This window comes from Brachypodium distachyon, chromosome 2 (genome assembly GCF_000005505.3).
Source record: "Brachypodium distachyon strain Bd21 chromosome 2, Brachypodium_distachyon_v3.0, whole genome shotgun sequence".
Classification (NCBI taxonomy): Eukaryota; Viridiplantae; Streptophyta; class Magnoliopsida; order Poales; family Poaceae; genus Brachypodium; species Brachypodium distachyon.
In genome coordinates, this window is record NC_016132.3 from 4,719,473 (window position 1) to 4,736,863 (window position 17,391).

The 17,391-nt window shown below is 50.2% G+C and overlaps 3 protein-coding genes across 3 annotated transcripts; 1 reads left to right on the forward strand and 2 right to left on the reverse strand.

Moving 5' to 3' along the window:
• Window positions 1–5,111: 5,111 nt before the first annotated feature.
• Window positions 5,112–5,994, reverse strand: LOC100832228 (rapid alkalinization factor). Its single transcript, XM_010232288.3, has one exon. It carries the CDS (start codon window positions 5,811–5,813, stop codon window positions 5,391–5,393), a length of 423 nt encoding a protein of 140 aa, XP_010230590.1. The 5' UTR covers window positions 5,814–5,994; the 3' UTR covers window positions 5,112–5,390.
• A 1,972-nt stretch (window positions 5,995–7,966) lies between these two features.
• On the reverse strand, window positions 7,967–8,872 carry LOC100842219 (early nodulin-like protein 2). Its single transcript, XM_003565422.3, has 2 exons — window positions 8,613–8,872; window positions 7,967–8,490 (listed from the first exon to the last, which is right to left on the reverse strand). Exons 1-2 carry the CDS (start codon window positions 8,791–8,793, stop codon window positions 7,967–7,969), a joined length of 705 nt encoding a protein of 234 aa, XP_003565470.1. The 5' UTR covers window positions 8,794–8,872.
• A 6,178-nt stretch (window positions 8,873–15,050) lies between these two features.
• LOC100842534 (protodermal factor 1) lies at window positions 15,051–16,561 on the forward strand. The gene is made up of 3 exons (XM_003565423.4): window positions 15,051–15,278; window positions 15,397–15,898; window positions 15,982–16,561. The coding sequence occupies exons 1-3, from the start codon at window positions 15,155–15,157 to the stop codon at window positions 16,310–16,312; spliced, it is 957 nt and encodes a 318-aa protein (XP_003565471.1). The 5' UTR covers window positions 15,051–15,154; the 3' UTR covers window positions 16,313–16,561.
• The last annotated feature ends 830 nt before the right edge of the window (window positions 16,562–17,391 follow it).

Below are 17,391 nucleotides of genomic sequence, written 5' to 3' on the forward strand. Positions count from 1 at the left end.
TGTTGCGCACGGAGACACCGTGCTCAATAGGCGCCGCAGCGAGGAGAAGCCCGTGCGAGGTACCCCCGGCGCGGGATCGAAACGGGGGGGGATGCGATAGGAACGGGACAACGAGAAAAGCACGCGCTCCGCCCTGCTTTTCAACGTGCGCCAGTGTTGTGATTTGACTTTCTCGCAGTGCCGTGTCCCGACTGCGGGCGCCGGTTTCCGGGTTGCTCTCCTGGCTAGCCTAGCCTCTGCGCTGCAGGCTGCACCCTTCATTTTTCTTTCTCTCGGTTTCTTTTTCCCTCAGAATTCAATGGAGTTGAGGTTCAGGATGGTTCAGACCATGGACTTTTCCGGCTTCGTTCTGGGCTTTCTTTCACTTCGCTCGCTGAAATCAGACAGAGGCCGCCGGCCTGCCTGAGCAGGCTGGCCCGAGAACCGAGGAGGGATTAAACAAGAGAGCTGAGTCAGCTTTACGTCTCCCTCTAATCTGGGCATCTGGCAAGTGGCATTTGCATTCTGCTGTAGCTGTAACATCCAGGAGTATCACAGTGAACCCATCCAACGCACGGGGTATCTCTGGCTGGGCCTTTGGGCGTTGTCATGGGCCTTCACCTGACCAAAGCCGCGCTCGTTGTCTTGTCTAGTACGCGCTGACAAAGTGCCTGTGCTGCTGTCACGTAAAGTGGCTTTGACGTTGCGCAATCACGAGTTCAGCAAAGCAAAAAAAAAACCCTAAAAAAATCACAAGATTTGCCAGCTCAGGGATTACGGGATGCCAGGGTGGTCACGACGAATGGACTGTACGCTGTCTATTTTAAGCACGTGTTGCTTTGATATTTTTGAGAGCAAGCAAACTTTATTTGGGCACAACGTAACAGGTTTTTTTTTATACAAGCAACCTCAGGAGGACCCTGACGCAACAGGCACACATAACGGACCTGCTTCCTCTCTTTTTTGGGGGCGCAAAAACGGCCTGCTTCCTTAACCGTTGTGTGTACTCCCTACACGGGATTCTACGGAACTACAGGCCACTTGCACCTGTAATATGTTCGGCCCGCTGTGACGATATTTAATATGGGCCTCGAACAAATAGTCCAAATTTCCAAATTCCAAAATACATACAGAGAATGCACTATGGGCATCCCCCATCCATGCCGTATTAACGTTCTGTAATTTGATCTAATCTACTCTGGAAAAATGGATCGACCATGATTCAAAATCTTTTTTTTATAAAATACACCCGAGCATGTGTATCATTGCATTAAAGAAAGAGTTGCTGCGACGCATGTCGGGAGATGACCCCAGGTAGAATCATGACGACACAACTCTAACCGAAATGACCGAGGTAAGGCCGGCTAGTTATATATGCCGGCATCGTAAAGTCAAACTAACACTAAGCCGACATCCCAGTCGTATGCTGGCATGACTATTTTATCTTATGAGTTTGCAAGATAAGGGCGAGCACCTTCATCTCGGCGATAGCCGAGATCTCTCAACGGTCTTATCCTGACCACGCGGTGCAAAGTAAAGCAGCGCCATTATCATCTCAGGAAAAGCGGTCAGCGCCTACGTACCGATGCCAGGCGACTGCAGAGAGGAAGCACCGAAAGAGAATCTCTGACGGAAGCCGGCAGAGGATAGCGGTACTTTTTGCAGGGTGCCAGGAAAAAGTAAAGTTGTATTGTCCCCTACGGTGCCACCCGGAGGGAACCAAGCCGCGTGCTCGGCGGGCCCAAAGAAGATGACATTAGACTTGGCCCACATGTCAGTGTGACATGTGCGGCTTATAAATAGAATCTTACCCCTCTGTAGAAAGGGAGGGTGCAGTTAGACATCTAGGGTTTCTCCTCCTCCTTCTTCTTCTTCAAGAATACAGTTCAAGGAGCGTCATTGTAGAGCTTTTCTATCGAGGCTAATACAACAAAGCAGGAGTAGGAGTCTTACCTTGGCAAGAGGGCTCCAAACCTGATTAAATCCGTGTGTGCTTGTGCAACTTGTGCGTGTTTCTCTTCACGTCCTCATTCCTTCGGATCCTCCATCGTCCATCGGCCCCAAGTTAAGCCATCCTATGACATCTGCCGTGACACCACCACGACAACGCAGCTACAAACCCCAACGAGGAGGAGGATACAAATTACTCAACCGTTGTCTCTCCACTCTCGCGGCAACCTAGCAAAGGACCGGGTCTTAAAGAGCCCGGCCCTACTCCAGTTTTCCGCCCCTCTACCAATCTCTCTCAACAACTCCGGAGGATGGACCCGGGCATGGTCAAAGACAACCCTGTTCCGATGCTTCCAAACCGACCAAAACACCAAGGTCGAGCTCGTCGAGAAGTCCACCCGTTCCTTACCAACGAGCGGGATAGAAGCCCACCAGTTGAGAAGCGTAGCGTTGCCATCGAGCATCCACTCTTCCTTGCCCCAATACGAAAGGAGCTGCCACCAAATCAGATGCGTGACCGAACAACCCAACAAAAGATGGGAGATGTGCTCTTGGACCTGATCACAAAGAGAGCATCTAGCCGGATGCTCAAGACCCCGACAAGCCAGTCTGTCTGCTGTCCAACAACGTTCCCTACAGGCAAGCTAGAGGAAAAATTTGCACCTGCTGGGTGCCTTGGAGCTCCAAACAAGGTCAAGGCCGGCAAACTCCACTCTCCCCTCAAAGAAGGCCAAGTAGGCCGACTTGGCTGAGAATTGGCCAGTGGTAATCCAATTCCAGCGGAAGGAGTCAACGCCGGACCCCAGCTCGACATTGGCGATCCTGTCCCAAAGAAGGAGAAATTGCCGGATGCCCTCCTCGCTCAAGTTGGGGTTAATCGACGCCGTCCACGAGTTGCCAAGGCAACCAGCCGCCACCGAGAAGGAAGCAACATTGCCCAGAACAAGGGCAGGAGCCAGGTCCTTCGGGCACTCACCATCTAACCATGGGTCCAACCAGAAGGTCGTGTCGCGGCCATCACCAAGGGCAACCGAGTTGGCTGCCTCAAACAGAGCCATCGAGCCTGTCGAGCCTGAAATCCCCAGACCATGCCACGGTCGCCAAGGCTCCGTTCTCTCCAGCCAACACCAGCGCGCACGCAACGCCATGTTGAGAAGACGGAGATTAGGAATGCCGAGATCCCCAACCCGCTCAGGCGCACAGACCGCCTCCCACGCAACCAGACAGTGACCTCCGCGAGCCTCTCTCCGCCCCTTCCAAAGGAAACCACGACAAATCTTGTCAATGGCGCCAATGGAACTCATGGGAATATCGAGAGAAAGCCTGGAATAGATAGGCATGGCGCAGAGCGTTGATTTGACGAGAGTAAGGCGGCCACCCCCGGATAGCATCGGCGCAGCCCAAGATTGCAACCGGCCTGCAACCTTGTCCACCAACGGCTTGAACTGGGCCGCAGAAAGCTTCCGGATACCCAAAGGTAAGCCCAGGTATGTGCACGGGAACGGAGCGATCGGGCATTGGAGTTCACTGGCCACTAAAAGCCGCCGGGCCTCCGAGCAACGAATGAGGTGGGCTGCACTCTTCGCAAGGTTCGCCCTGAGGCCCGATGCGAGATCGAAATCAGCAAGGAGGGCGGAACAGGATCGGAGCTCCTAGGTGTGAGGTCGCAGGAAGACCACCACATTGTCAGTGAAGATTGAAGTACGACGCCGCAGGCCACAGTCTGCAAGGATGCCAAACTCCAAGGCACGGATCAACAACTTGTTCAACACATCCATCGCCAACACGAACAACATGGGAGAGAGTGGGTCTCCCTACCGAATGCCACAGCGATGGACAATTTCCTCCCCGAGGACTCCATTCATGAGAACCCTGGTAGAAGCCGTCCGGAGGAGACCGCAGATCCATGACAAGCAACGAGAACCAAAGCCCATCCAGGAGAGGACATCCAGAAGGAAGGACCAGTGGATGGAGTCGAACGCCTTCGTGATATCTAGCTTCAAAAGAACCGAAGCTCTCCACGCCACATGAAGAAACTTCGCGGAACCCTGGTCGAGAGTGAAGTTATCATGAAGGCAACGGCCACGGATGAAGGCGCTTTGATGAGTTCCAATCAACTCTAGGGGCTCATCGGCACGCCAACACCTTAGCCATGAGTTTAGCGAAACTATGGATAAGGCTAATGGGACGAAAGTCCTTTAGCTCCCTCGTGTCAGGCCTCTTTGGCAACAAGGAAATGAAAGCCCGATTGACCTCGACGAGCCCACGAGAATCCTGCCGAGACAACGAATGGAAGCAATCCATGATATCCACCTTGATCACCGGCCAACAGGCGGCATAGAATCTGCTGGTGAAGCCGTTCGGCCCCGGGCACTTGTCCATGGGCAGCTCCCGGACAACATTCCACACCTCCTCCTCCGAGAACTCCCCCTCAAGCCCAGATAGATCATGTCTTTCCACCCCGAGAAACTCAAGGTCGAGAGCAAAGGGCTGGTCAACAGCGCTTAGGAGGTTGGAGAAGAACTCGTCAGCCACAGCCGACATGGGGTCATGCTCAGTGATCAGGGCTCCGTCCGCCATGAGTTGGGAAACGAAGTTCTTACGCCGTCGATGACTCGCGTGAAGGTGAAAGAACCTAGTATTCGCATTCCTCTCCTTCAACAACAGGAGTCTAGAGCGTTGCCGGGCGATGGATCGCTCCAACGAGGAGAGACCGAGGGACTTCAACTTTAGCTTGGCGCGAAGAGCACGTTCATCCGGGGAGAGAGCGTGGGATTCCATGGCCACATCCAGTCTCAAAATCACCTCCGAGGCAACAAGCAGCTGGATCTTAATGTCTCCGATGAGTTTGTCACTCCAGCTGCGCAACCGCTTCACACATAACCGCAACTTTGCGGCCACACGTCTGAAGGGGTTAGCGATCAACGGCAACGCATTCCAAGCATTGGACACCACCTCAAGGAAACCCGGGGCCTTCACCCAATGTACCTCGAAGTGGAATCGGCAGCCAAAACGAATGTTAGCATCAAGCTCAAGAAGGAGCGGTGCATGGTCCGAAGTGGTCGTAGAGATGGCTGAAAGGAACGTGATTCAAAATCTTACTGGTTAAAATAATGCCTGCACATCAGAGTAGAGATCGGCTTCCTCAAAAAAAAGGGGAAAAAATAAGCTGCAATCCGTCCTTCTCCAAAGGAATTAATAGGCATGCATTTTAGGGATCAGCGAGCAGGAACACGATAATGGATACATAAAAGAGCTACTACACACACGGGGGGAAACAGCAGTACGTAATTCTGCTTGGATCAATATCGTAGCACCACCACGGATACTGGATACAATATAGAGTGCTTAGTTATCCCTCCCCGCTCCGTTGATGTTGGACCATTGGCGATCGACCGATGGAGAGGCAGAGACGACGACAATTAATACGAAGAACGATGGGGACAGACGGCGATTTAAACTCAGTTCATGTTGCGCGCGCAGCGGGTGATGGCGGAGCAGCCGCGCTGGTAAGGGTTGGCCTGCTTCATGTTGGCGCAGTTGGTGTAGTAGGACTGCCCGCGCTTGTTGCAGGGCACCTGGTCGGCCTTGAGCGCCCCGTAGCTGATGTACCGCGCCGTCGGCTTCCTGGCCAGCGACCGCCGCAGGGCTTCCCCGGCCCCGGCGCCACCGCCGGTCCCCAGCTCCTCGTCCTCGTCCACGCCGCACTCCCCGACGGCCCCGTCGCACGCCGGCGCCGCGCGCGGCTGCTGCAGCAGCACCATGGAGTCGAGGTCGCCGCCCATGGCGCCGCCCGCCGAGGCCGGCGCCGGGAGGTACGCCATCGCCGCGACCGCGGCCACCAGCAGCGCCAGCAACGCGGTGGTGACGCCCAGGCGCGCCATTGGGGATCGAGCGAGCTTCTTGTTTTGTTTTCGGGGGATACGAGGTTAATTCGGACGGTGGTCTCTGCTGGTTGATTTCTTTGCGGTTTGTGTCGATGGATGGCTCTGGGGAGATTGTGGGTAGAGGTTAGCTAGGGGGTCTCGCCCTGCCTTCTTCTGGGCTTTGAAGGGAGGGGCCGGGGGAGATGAAGAGGGGGAGCAAGCGGGGCGAGGGGGATTTGGAGAAGGAGAGGAAGAAGGGCGTCCGCACGGTGCCTCTGCCGGTGCCGCCGCGCGTTGCGGCCTCGGCCTCGCTGCCTGGCCCGAATGCCCGATCGACTGTCGTTGGAACCCATCCCTCGTGAGAAATGCATGCAGATGCCGGCCTATTTCTGGGTGTGCCAACCAAGAACCAACTGAGCAAGCTCTCATCATGCAACCGTCAAGTTGAAGATCTTCAGATGCATGATTTCGTAGAGTATTGTTTAGAGTTGGTTATCGCTTTCACAAATGTCAGTCATTCCATCTGCAGGTACCTTCTTCATAGAAAATTCTAATTTTTGCTGTTTAATTTCAGTCGATTTCAAGTGCAAATTTTGGGCATTTGGCTGAAATGCAAATCAAAACCCTCAAATCCACTGAATTTTAGTGGACTCGGTGTTGGCCGAAGTGTTTCCGAAACTGAAACTGAAACGATTACTTTAGACTAATTCCGAAAATAGACCACATCCAAAACTTTGATCCTATTAATTTGACCAATGGGCCGGGGCCAGGGCCACGCCCAATGGTGCTGAGGACAAGCATAAATGTCGGGGTAGTCGGCACCACTAGTCCAAGAAAATGTGGCCAACACGTGTTAGCTCGGGTGTGACATCACCCCAATGCCTCGGACATGCTACAAGTTTTTGAAAGTTACCCGATTTCAATAATTTGGTCTTAAAATGGGTCAAAATCATCAAAAACTACTACTACTGTATCACTCTGACCCTAACGTGCACAATGGAATCAAATATGTGCCCAAAATTATTCACACAGGCCTCCAAATTTGTAACCGAGGTTTAAGGATTCAAGCAAGTGTCATGAAAGTTGTTCGGGCAGATTTCAAAATGTTGTTGTGATCTTAGAAGTTTTCAAAAGCATTTCATCCTTTTTTGAAATATTAATCTCGGTTTAATGGAAATTCAAATGTCAGGGATGGCCAGGTTCCAACTACATATATGTATGGGAATCAAACCTTGGAGATTGGACCCACGTTCAAACTATGTTGGAAATCGAGCGGCAGGGAGGGAAAGCTATGTTCCATGTTTCAATTATATACATGTATAGAAATCGAATGTCATGTAGCGGACCTCGTTCCTACTACTTATGTATCGAAATTGAGCGGAGAGCATCCCTGATCCAAGTTTCAACCGCAAATAGGGAGAGAGCACCCGGTTTCCAACCTCATCTATATATGGAAATCGAACGGCGAATAGAAGGTTAGGTTTTGCTATTTCTAAATTGTTAAAGTAGTTATTTATAAGTTGACCAAGTTGCAAAAAATCTAATAATCTAACGTGCAACTTGTAACTACTGTTAACCCACGCGTTATGTAATGTGGATAGTTGTTGGCAAATGCTTGAAGCCTTGAACTTGGTACTCCCTTCGTTTCATATTCATATTAACCGGCACGGATTTAGTACAAGTTTTGTTTCACACGAAAGTACAATATTTTTGTTGTAATTTTGTGTGTGTGACATTTTGTTGGAAGTTGTGGAAGACAAGTGCTTTCAATTTGCAGCATGGAATAATTAATCCCTAGGTAACTTATAGTGTAGTACTTATCTTGGAGTAAATGTTTACTAAATAGCTAAGAAACTTTGGCAAGAATTAACTAAGATTTATTACATGAACAATTCGACATATATAACGGTCGGCAGCACATTAATACAGATACCAGCAAAATAACTCCTAATAAATTTCTGGCTTAATTGAGAATTACATGCTACCTCTGTATGAAAGAAGATACAATACCAATACTTTCTAGAAATGATATAGATTGACGATCTAAACAAAGACACACAACAACGTTATTTTTGTCCGAGCGAATCCTAAATTTTAAAGACACATCAATCGAAATTTCTAAGAACGAAGCAAAAAAAAACACCATGCAAGATGCAACCCGATTGACCGGTTCACACAAGAAGCACTGCGGCGGCACCGGCGAGGCACATTAAGACACTGCTGCTTAAGGCCGACGCGGACGACGGCGACGGTGGCGGCGCCGTAGCGTTCTTCCCCGGCGCCACAGCCACCCCGGGAGACGGCGAGGACGAAGTGTTCACCGCAGCCGGCGGAGCCGGTGCTGGGGCGGGCGGAGGCGACGAAGGCTTCGCCGGCGCCGGGGGAGACGACGGCGGCGACTGTGTTGAGTTCGGCGACGGAGGCGACGCCTTGGCCGGCGCCGGAGGGGACGACGACTTGGGCGGCGGGGTGGTTTTGGCGCCGGCGCGGACGGCGAGGACGACGACGATGAGGCGCTCCCCGGCCCAGCAGCGGTCTGCGTGGCCGCTGATGAAGAAGTAGGGCCCGGAGCTGGAGAGGACGAAGGCGGAGTCGCCGCCGTCGAGCCGCAGGAACGGCTCGCTCGTGTTGCACGACTCGTAGTGGCTCTTGCTCACCACCAGCACCGAGTCCTCGTGCCCCTTGTACCTAAACACTGCACGGCGGCACAACACACCAAACACAAATCCACGGCAAAACGTAAGTAAATTCGACCAAAATCACACACAAACACCGTGGATCATGGATGCATGGATTGGATGGAGTTCGTAATCGTACCGACGCGGTCGTTGACCTGGAAGCGGTTGCGCTCGGCCCAGTGGTTGAAGGGCTCGGCGGGGTTCGTCCGCCACCCGCCGCCGTCGCCCACATAGAAGTCCCGGCCGGCCCAGCAGCCCGTCGCCGCGAGCATGAGAGCCACAACGACTAGCTGAGCAACGGCCATCTTGCCGCCGGCCATGTTCAGATGCAGATCGACTACTCAACGCCGACGTCGATCTAGTACTACTCGATCGCCTAGTGTTTTAGGAGTAGTGTGTCTCTACGTACTATAGCTGTTTTGTTTGTACAGAAGCCATTGCGGAGCGTGTATGTGTATATATGGTGGCGAGGAATAGGTTGCCGTTGGGTAGGTAATTAATTTTCCAATGGAGGGATTAGCTGTGCCATGCAGCCGTTACTGGCTTGGAATAACTTTTCTCCTGCCTTTGTGCATGGTGGACTGGGAAAAAAAAACGTTGTGGTTATCCTGCGGGCGGTCCAAGCGCGACACGCGGCGGGTTTAATGCGTTCCAATGCGAGTATGCGATGACCAAGATTGTTTTTTTTTTTTGAGGACACCGAAATTGGACAGTTTTAATGGGCTGGAGCCTGATTCATAGCCCAAAAAAGATTAAACTGAGTCTCCTTTGTTTTAGTTTTTTTTTTGAGGGCATCCTTTTTTTTAGTTGGGCCGCACTAACCCTGAATGCAGCCGCATTTGCTGAGAGAGAGAAATGTACCTGAGGCCCGTTACAACTACCGCTTTTCGTCCACCCAATTGGACTCTGTTTGTAATGGGCTGGGATCCCAGGCCTAAAAGGAAATTAAACAGAGCCTCCTTTCTGCCTCTGTGGGACTGGACCTGGACCTGTGGATCCAGGTAAGGCCCGTTAGAACTACCACATTTATGGCACTATAAGGCCATAAATAATGGGCTTCGAGTTAATATAATGTACACTTAGGCCCGTTAGAACGATCGCATTTTGCATATGTGGAACTGTTTTTTTTTTAAACACGCAGACACTCACAGGTAGGCACGCACTCACCACTATAAACACACACACGCACATCCTACCCTTAAGAGCACATCCGAGAGACTAGTCCGGCACATCATCTTGAGATTGACGAAGTCACCGCAGGTGTCTCGTAGTTGATGGGTACGTCACTCCGATTGAAAGCACAATGCCGATTAGGTACTGAAATAAATTCAGAAAAATGCGACCACCCACGTCAAGTCGAAGACTTGAATCTAGATAGACTGGTTCCACCACAAATAACCAACAAGTTCGCTTGTGGAACTGTTCCTGCGTGGCCTGCCGCTAAACATTACACAACACCGAAGTCATCTGTCTCTTCTTACAAAAAAAAAAGTCATCTGTCTCCAACTCTCCATTGTATAAAAGAAAAAGTCGTCTGTCTCCCCGTCTCTGCACTTGGAAGAATTTCTTTATTGAACTCCAAAGTTTGACTGCAATACTGCATGGTCGTATTTTAACACGAAACGTTAATTTTCAAAACATTTTGGAAGGCGATACAAGATTATGCCAGGCACTGGATTGTAGCATGGGTAGGCATCTCTGACTATTCTCAATCGGTAACAACAACAGTGACGAATGCTCCAGTACACCAGTGCACTAGCTAAGCTTGCACCCATCACACCCATTTTCTTTCGCTCTCCAGCGTCCCGGATAAACCAATCGCTGAAGAGCATTGCTGTTCTGCTCCTTCCGTTTCATAATTTTTGTTAAAATATTACATGTATTTTAAAAATATATATTTTTTGCTTTTTGTAAATTTGAGACAAAAATTATGAAACGAATTTACAGTGTTTCCTGCATAGCTCGCTCGCTCGCTCTGCCGGACAGTCCATCCCCATGACAGCTTTAACTGTTGGCGGTCAGGAGCCAACTAAATGCGCGCATTGAACGCCCGTGGATCGATCTACTGCCAGCCGGCCAGCTGGGTAGTACACTGCTGTACTCGGTACGGTAGTAACGCCGACCCCATGCGTGCATGAAGGAGGCAAGAACTTCAGCAAAGAGATCGTTCCAGATCCTCGATATATCTCATCCCCCTCCCGTAGTCCCATGCAATGCATCATGCATATCGATCGATCGATCGCGTGCAAATATGGAAATTGAATCCATTACTACTATAGTTTGCCTCACCACCATATCAGTGATCAGCATAGAGTACTAGTGGTAGCTAGTTGGAGCTGTACTACGGATTGCAGCGTGGTGGCGGTAACATGCGCGCTATCGATTATCGATCTTTCTTTGACGTCCACGATGGCCATTGGCCCATTGATGGGACGAACGAACGATCGTGGATGGGAGATGGGGATGGTAAATGTGTATACTACGCTGAGTACATACGTAATAATATGGTGTGTGTACTGATAATGCAGGATTGCTGAGATGCAGGGCGAGAGTCCGGGAGATCGATGTGGGGCAAGCCTGGAAACAGCAAGGTTTTGCTGGCAGGTGTCGTCGATCTACATATCCTCTTTCCTTTCTCGCCGTGCGAAGGGGGGCTAGCCTCTGTCGATCTCCCCGGCACTTCCGCTGGAACGACCTCATCTTCTCTGCATGCGCAACAGAGCTCTCCGCTGCATGCATGCCACGCGGCACGCGCGCTTGCACACGTATACATGCATTTGCTTCTTTTTTTTCTTTGAGAATGTATAACATGCATTCGCTAGTACGTACCAGTTGGGCTGCCCGTGCATCGTTTGCTGGGCTAGTGCATGCATGCATCTTTGGAGTGAGCTCGAATCCTAAGATTCTTGTGGAATTTCCACGGCCGGGATAGGGCGGCTTTACTCTGTTTAATCTGGCGGACAAAGTTTGGAGGAAGCTGAAAATATTTCTGCCAAGTTCAGACGAAAGGCATATTTCTCAAAGGATGTATGCTACTGTAGTTTGCTGCAGTTGGTTGCTCCGCCCTTCCTGTCACCTCAGGCAGGTCGCCTAGACGCATTTTATGGATTTGCTAGACGCCTTCGAATATACACGGCAAATTAACTTAGGGTGTGGCTACGTCTCGGACGTTTGATTTTTACGCAAAAAGTTTAAGGGAGTGTAAGTTTTCCAGTCGCTTAAGAAATAGTTATTTCTCAGTCAACAATCGTAACCATCCAATGAAAATGTTCTTATCCATCAGACCTATCAATGGATTGAATTGAAAAGTTGTTGTCATCGACTGAGAAATAGTTATTTTTCGGTCGCCTGAGGAAATAACAAAACCAAAAAGTTTAAATCTAATTCGATGAAGAAATTGCATGGCTGAGCCTTAAACTTGACAGGCATGTCCATTTTTAACCATACTTTAGTCCAAATCGACGAATTCAGGCTCAATTTGGCCACGCTGGCAGCTGAAGTTGACATGGTCTGCTGGAAGAGTCGGGTCTCGAATCTTAAAGCACCGACCAAATCTGACGGCTGAGCAACCGATTCATCTCTAACTAAAATTCATGTCACTTTGATATAGCAAAATCGAATAACTTATGATCAAATTGTATATCCCAAAGCATCCTTCTGATTGCCTCAACACAACCATCATTTTTTGCCGAGGGCGACCGATGGTAGGGTAAATGCGCAGGAAGGACTGTGCTTGGAGGAAGCATGTGAAGCTCACATGGAGAGGTTCCTGCTGCAGCCGGGCTTGCCACTGTAAATGAATGAATGAATGAATGAATGCCCCAGCCCGGCCAATTCAATCCTCCTCTCTCTCTGCATGCATTCAATGGATCCTCCAGTATGGACTAGTGTTCCTGCCGAGATGAGCTCGATATATATGGAGCATACAGCTTGCAGCGACGGAATTTATTCCTCGGCTGAAGAAGAATTATCTCCACTAGATGCAAGTTGCAACGTTTTCAGGCAAAAATGCTCGCAAGACAACCTGTACTCGAAATTAGAAACAAATTGACCGGTTCTGCCACAAGAGCCATAGATGAAACTCGGCTCCAACGGGTCAAAACATACCCCCACACTGCCAAACATAGCAGTAGAACAACAATTGCAAAGCTCAAAAAAAGAAGAAAAGGAACGTTATGTAACTCTGAAACTCTCTCATCGACAAAGCACTTTCTTTAAGCCTATCTCAAGCTGGAGGATCGAGTACGTTGCGGAGTGCAGAAAGCGCACGCTCGCTCGCGCCAATCAGAGATGTGAGCACGTAGGGACTGGATCCTGTATCCACAGTGCTGCTAGTTAAACGCGTTAAATTGTTCCAAGACAGCTGGGCCTACGACCAGCTTTGCATGAACACGAAATTAAACAGATGCGTCGAGACAACATGTACCACACCACCACGGGACCGGCCCGGGCTATTGCAGATTTGCAGATGCAACAAGTGTGCGCCTTCATTGATTCCAGCATCTATGGCTCTTGGGGAGTGCACAAGGATGGCGGACACCCAAAGTCAAGATCGTCGTGACCAATGTGTTAAAGGCTTCAAACTGGTGTCCTGATGCACGATCAACGCTTGATTAATTAGTTCGGACCATGCATGCAAAGTCCGGTGAAGCCTGAGTCCAATCCCAATTCATCGTCCTTAGGTGCGTCTGTTAGTTCACGATAAATGTTAAGAAACCATATCCAATGTATTGTCTCTTAAGGTGGTATCTAAAAGTAATAGATATTTAATAATTTTGTGAAAGAGAATTGATGATTTTATGTTGGTTTGCGTGAAGAGACGGTCGCTAGCATAAGAGACCGTCTAAGATGGTTCCATGTCAGCAAAATGTCTAAGATGACGTGCTAAGAGACAAGCATTGGGAGTGGCCTGAGGCGCACTAGAAGGAATTTTAGCTGCTGACACCCAGTTGCGGTCTTCTTGACACACAGTGATTTTACCCGAAAAGTTTCGATACGGAGTACTATCTTTGCATGGACCAATAAAATCTTTGGCTTAGGTTTAGCAACGATGTTGAGTTGCTGGTTAGTCATGAGCTTTCATACCCAGTTGGATGAAAACCTAGGTCATATATGCCTCCTTGTTGGACCTTGACGAGGACAATGTTTTATGACATTTCCTTCTTCCGTTGTGTCCAAACCGTAAACTTCACCTTCACTAATTGAGACTGGTGATGACTATGTGAGTCTTGTCCCTTGTGCTCGCTTGACGTTGTTGCACAGCTATTGTTATTGTGTGCACGGTCTCCTTGTAGTTCCTGGCGCAGTGTTTGCGCCGGCATTGCCCCTAAGAAGGCTAACTTGCTATTAGAAAGTTGTCTGTTTTTCAGTCAGAAATCGGTCCATATGCTAGCTGTCAGATCTTAAGCCGCAGTAGTTGGGAGAAAGGGGAGTGGAGATGGCACCCAGATCTTAAACCAACAGATCTGGTGTGTCAAATGAGATTTAAGTCCTCTACTTTATAAATCAGGTGTCCTTCTCTCGTGTTTCTTGATCTTTTGCAATTTGTACTACTCGATTTTGTATTCATCAGCTTGCTGCATTTGTTTTTAATCTCAATCACATTTCTAAACATTTGGATAAAATTCAATCGGACCATATCTCGAAATCACTCCATATAGATATAACCTACGCGTTAAAGTTTTGCAAAAAGATTTCACTACATTATAATTATGCATGCTTGATATCGTGTAGTTTTATTACTCCGTCCGTCCCATATTAACTGACTCAAATTTGCCTAAATATGAATGTATCTATGCCTAAAACATGTCTAGATACATGTAATAGAAAGTCACTTGGTACGAGACGGAGGGGAGTATATAACTGAGATCGACAAGCATCCCAGACAAACCAAGAACTAGCGAAACCCCCATAATATAGTTATGGTTGTATGTCCTTAGTTGGCGCAGAAGTATTGAGATCTTCTTTATCTAAACGAATCATGCAAAAGTTCTGTATTGACCAGCTTGCTTAAGCTTCAGAGTTCCTCCGATTAATTGAGAGATTCAATTACATGGGGTCGCAGTCTCCTAATGAGCAGTCAAATTAGCTAGTTGTAATGGTACACGTTCATCCTCAATTCACGATTTTTATACACATGCATGTGCATGCAGATCAAGTTCTAATTTCGCTCTAGCAGTCAGAGTACGTACGTGTTCATGGCCTTAGCTGACGGCGATCTTAATTAGTAGGCCATGGATGGATGCACACAACTCCGGATGAATGGCTGGAAACCAGATCGATCAAAAGCTTGAATTGACGAAATGAATTCATTGATTGGCACTAGGTAGGTGATGAGCATGGACATACGAAAGCTACAGTAGCGCCAGTCCACCATGAGTCCACGGCCAATTTCCCCTGTCTGGTCGGATCAGTCGAGCCTTTGATGCGCGCAGTGAATGCCCTTGCCAACTACCTCGCTCAGTCGCTGGTGCGTGCAGTATGTCGTCATCTCTGCGTCGACGCTCTCTCGCCTCATCAATTATCCATGGCGCGTCGTCGGTCCTCTGGTAGCTTCTGCTCCCCGCTATTTATACCCGCTGCCCTTCGCCGTGTGATTCACTCCACTTCACTCCTCAGCATTTCCACTGAACTAGCACTCCAAGCAGAGGAAGAAGGAGAAGAAGAGAGGCTCTAGCAGCCATGGGAGCTCAAAAGAAGGGTGCGAGGGCTCATCTCCTGGCGAGCTTCCTGCTCGCCGCGTTGGCCACTCAGGCATTCCTTGTCTCGGCCAGGACTGCCCCCTCGACGGACAATGCAAGCCAAGGTGCTTTTTCTTCTTACATAGATCGGCCGGCCTCTCGGCTCTCGTTGTCGTGCATTCTCATGCAGCTAGCAGAGATTGTACTCAGTGGGTGACGCGCGTTGTTCTTGGTTGCGTGCAGATGATGTGAAGAAGCCGGACTGCGTGCCGTCGCTGGACCCGCACTCGTTCCCGGGCCACGGGGGCACCACCATACCGATCCCGTCGCACGGCTCCCCCTCCGGCTCCGGGAGCACGACGCCGTCCTACGGGACTCCGCCGCCGTCACACAGCGGCTCAGGCTCGATCCCCGACCCGTCGCACGGGGGCACGACGCCTAGTCCTTCTTCCCCGTCCCACGGCCACGGCGGGCACGGCCACGGCAGCTCGTCCTCCCCGTCCACCGGAGGCGGCGGCGGCTACGGGAGCTCCCCTTCCGCGCCTTCCACCGGCGGCGGCGCCTACGGCGGGAGCCCGCCTTCGTCCCACGACGGAGGCGCCTACGGCGGGAGCTCCCCGACCACGCCGTCCACCGGCGGAGGCGCATACGGCGGGTCTCCCCCAGCGTCCGGATCCACGACTACACCGTCGACGCCCAGCAGCCATGGGACCGTGGTCGACCCCAACAGCCCCGGGACTTGCGAGTAAGCAACTTAGCAACGCATAAAACATTTCGTTTCCTTGGAACGCCACTACGATGCACTGACGCGCGGGGCCCACCGTGCAGGTACTGGAGGTCGCACCCGATGCAGATTTGGTCGGCGCTGGGCGGGAGCTGGCCGAGCTCGGTGGGCCACTTCTTCGGCGGCGGCAGCGGGCTCGGGTCGGGCGTGAGCATCCAGGACGCGCTGGGCAACACGGGCAACGACAGCTCCAGCGCGCTGCTGCGCGAGGCCACGGCCGCGCTGCTCAACTCCATGACCCGGGCGGGGTTCCCTTACACGACCTCGCAGGTCAGGGACGCCTTCGCGGCGGCCGCGGCGCCGGGCGCGTCCGACGGCGCCAAGACCAAGCAGGCGGAGGCGTTCAAGAAGGCCAACGAAGGGAGCAAGGCGTGATATGATGGATGGAGAGATGTACTAGACTGCTAGTACTAGCTGGATAGCTATCTGTGGCACGCGGCCATGTTGTGTTTAAGGCGCGTTTTGGTTGTTTCGGGTTCGATTGTTTGGGTTGTGTGTTTGGTGTTCTACGTGTGGGTTGGATCTCTATCTGTGTACTTGTGTTGTAATGACGACGACTCTCGTCTTTAAGTTTTGCAGTGTTTCGTACCGATAAATCGCATTGAGTTTGCGTCAGGTGATTAAGCTCGATCTGTGTCCTGGTGTTGATGCTTCAGGATGGAGGAAAAACTAGCTACAGTTCATTTTGTTTTCCTTTTGTGTGTACTAAATGGGATGATGTCTCCAAGGGCGGGCAGGGTACATACACATGCTGCAACTCATTGATCTGTACGTACTCCGTATGTCGAGTTATTTTCGCATTGACAATGTGCAGATAAATTAAGTAACGCGCCAGCATGCGCACGCAGCTTGTTGCACATTGGTCTAGTACGTACCTACGTAAACCATAGCACACACTGTACCACTATTTTTATTTGTTTTGAAAAATCACTAGTACTGCAGCTATACCACCAGTAGGTCTATGAGCTGTCTCCGACTTCGTGCAGTGTCGTTGCGTTAATTCGATCTGAAGATGGATGAATTTATGGTGCGACTGTAGCATGGGCATAAAGCATCATCACAGTACAATAATGAAGTCATTTGTGCGCTTTTTTCTTTTCTTTCGAGGAACCCTTATTTGCTCCTCTGTCTCCGTTTCAAATTATAATATACTCTAGCTTTGTGCTAAGTCTTATGGTGGCAATGGCAGCCCAAGTAATATGTGAGGGAATAATGATGCAATGGCAACTCCTGTTGGATTCTGCTCTCCTCGATAATTGATTTTTTGGTGGAACTGCGCTTTGCACTTATTTGGAAGAATTTTATGTTGGGATGAATGCTTGTTGGTTGAACATCGCTGGCTGGAGAACAATGATGCATGTTTAATTTTTTAAAATTATTGATCTGAAATGTCATGGAATTGTGTATGAAACAACCATGAATTGATAATTGTTTCAACTATCATGTGATGAAAT

Bases quoted from the DNA above. Each gene is read 5' to 3' on its own strand.
- LOC100832228 (XM_010232288.3), bottom strand. From the start codon at position 5,813: ATGGCGCGCCTGGGCGTCACCACCGCGTTGCTGGCGCTGCTGGTGGCC.
- LOC100842219 (XM_003565422.3), bottom strand. From the start codon at position 8,793: ATGGCCGGCGGCAAGATGGCCGTTGCTCAGCTAGTCGTTGTGGCTCTC. The intron at 8,491-8,612 runs GTACGATTACGA...GCCGCCGTGCAG, and splicing joins CCAGGTCAACGACCGCGTCG to TGTTTAGGTACAAGGGGCAC.
- LOC100842534 (XM_003565423.4), top strand. From the start codon at position 15,155: ATGGGAGCTCAAAAGAAGGGTGCGAGGGCTCATCTCCTGGCGAGCTTC. The intron at 15,279-15,396 runs GTGCTTTTTCTT...GGTTGCGTGCAG, and splicing joins GACGGACAATGCAAGCCAAG to ATGATGTGAAGAAGCCGGAC. The intron at 15,899-15,981 runs GTAAGCAACTTA...CCCACCGTGCAG, and splicing joins AACAGCCCCGGGACTTGCGA to GTACTGGAGGTCGCACCCGA.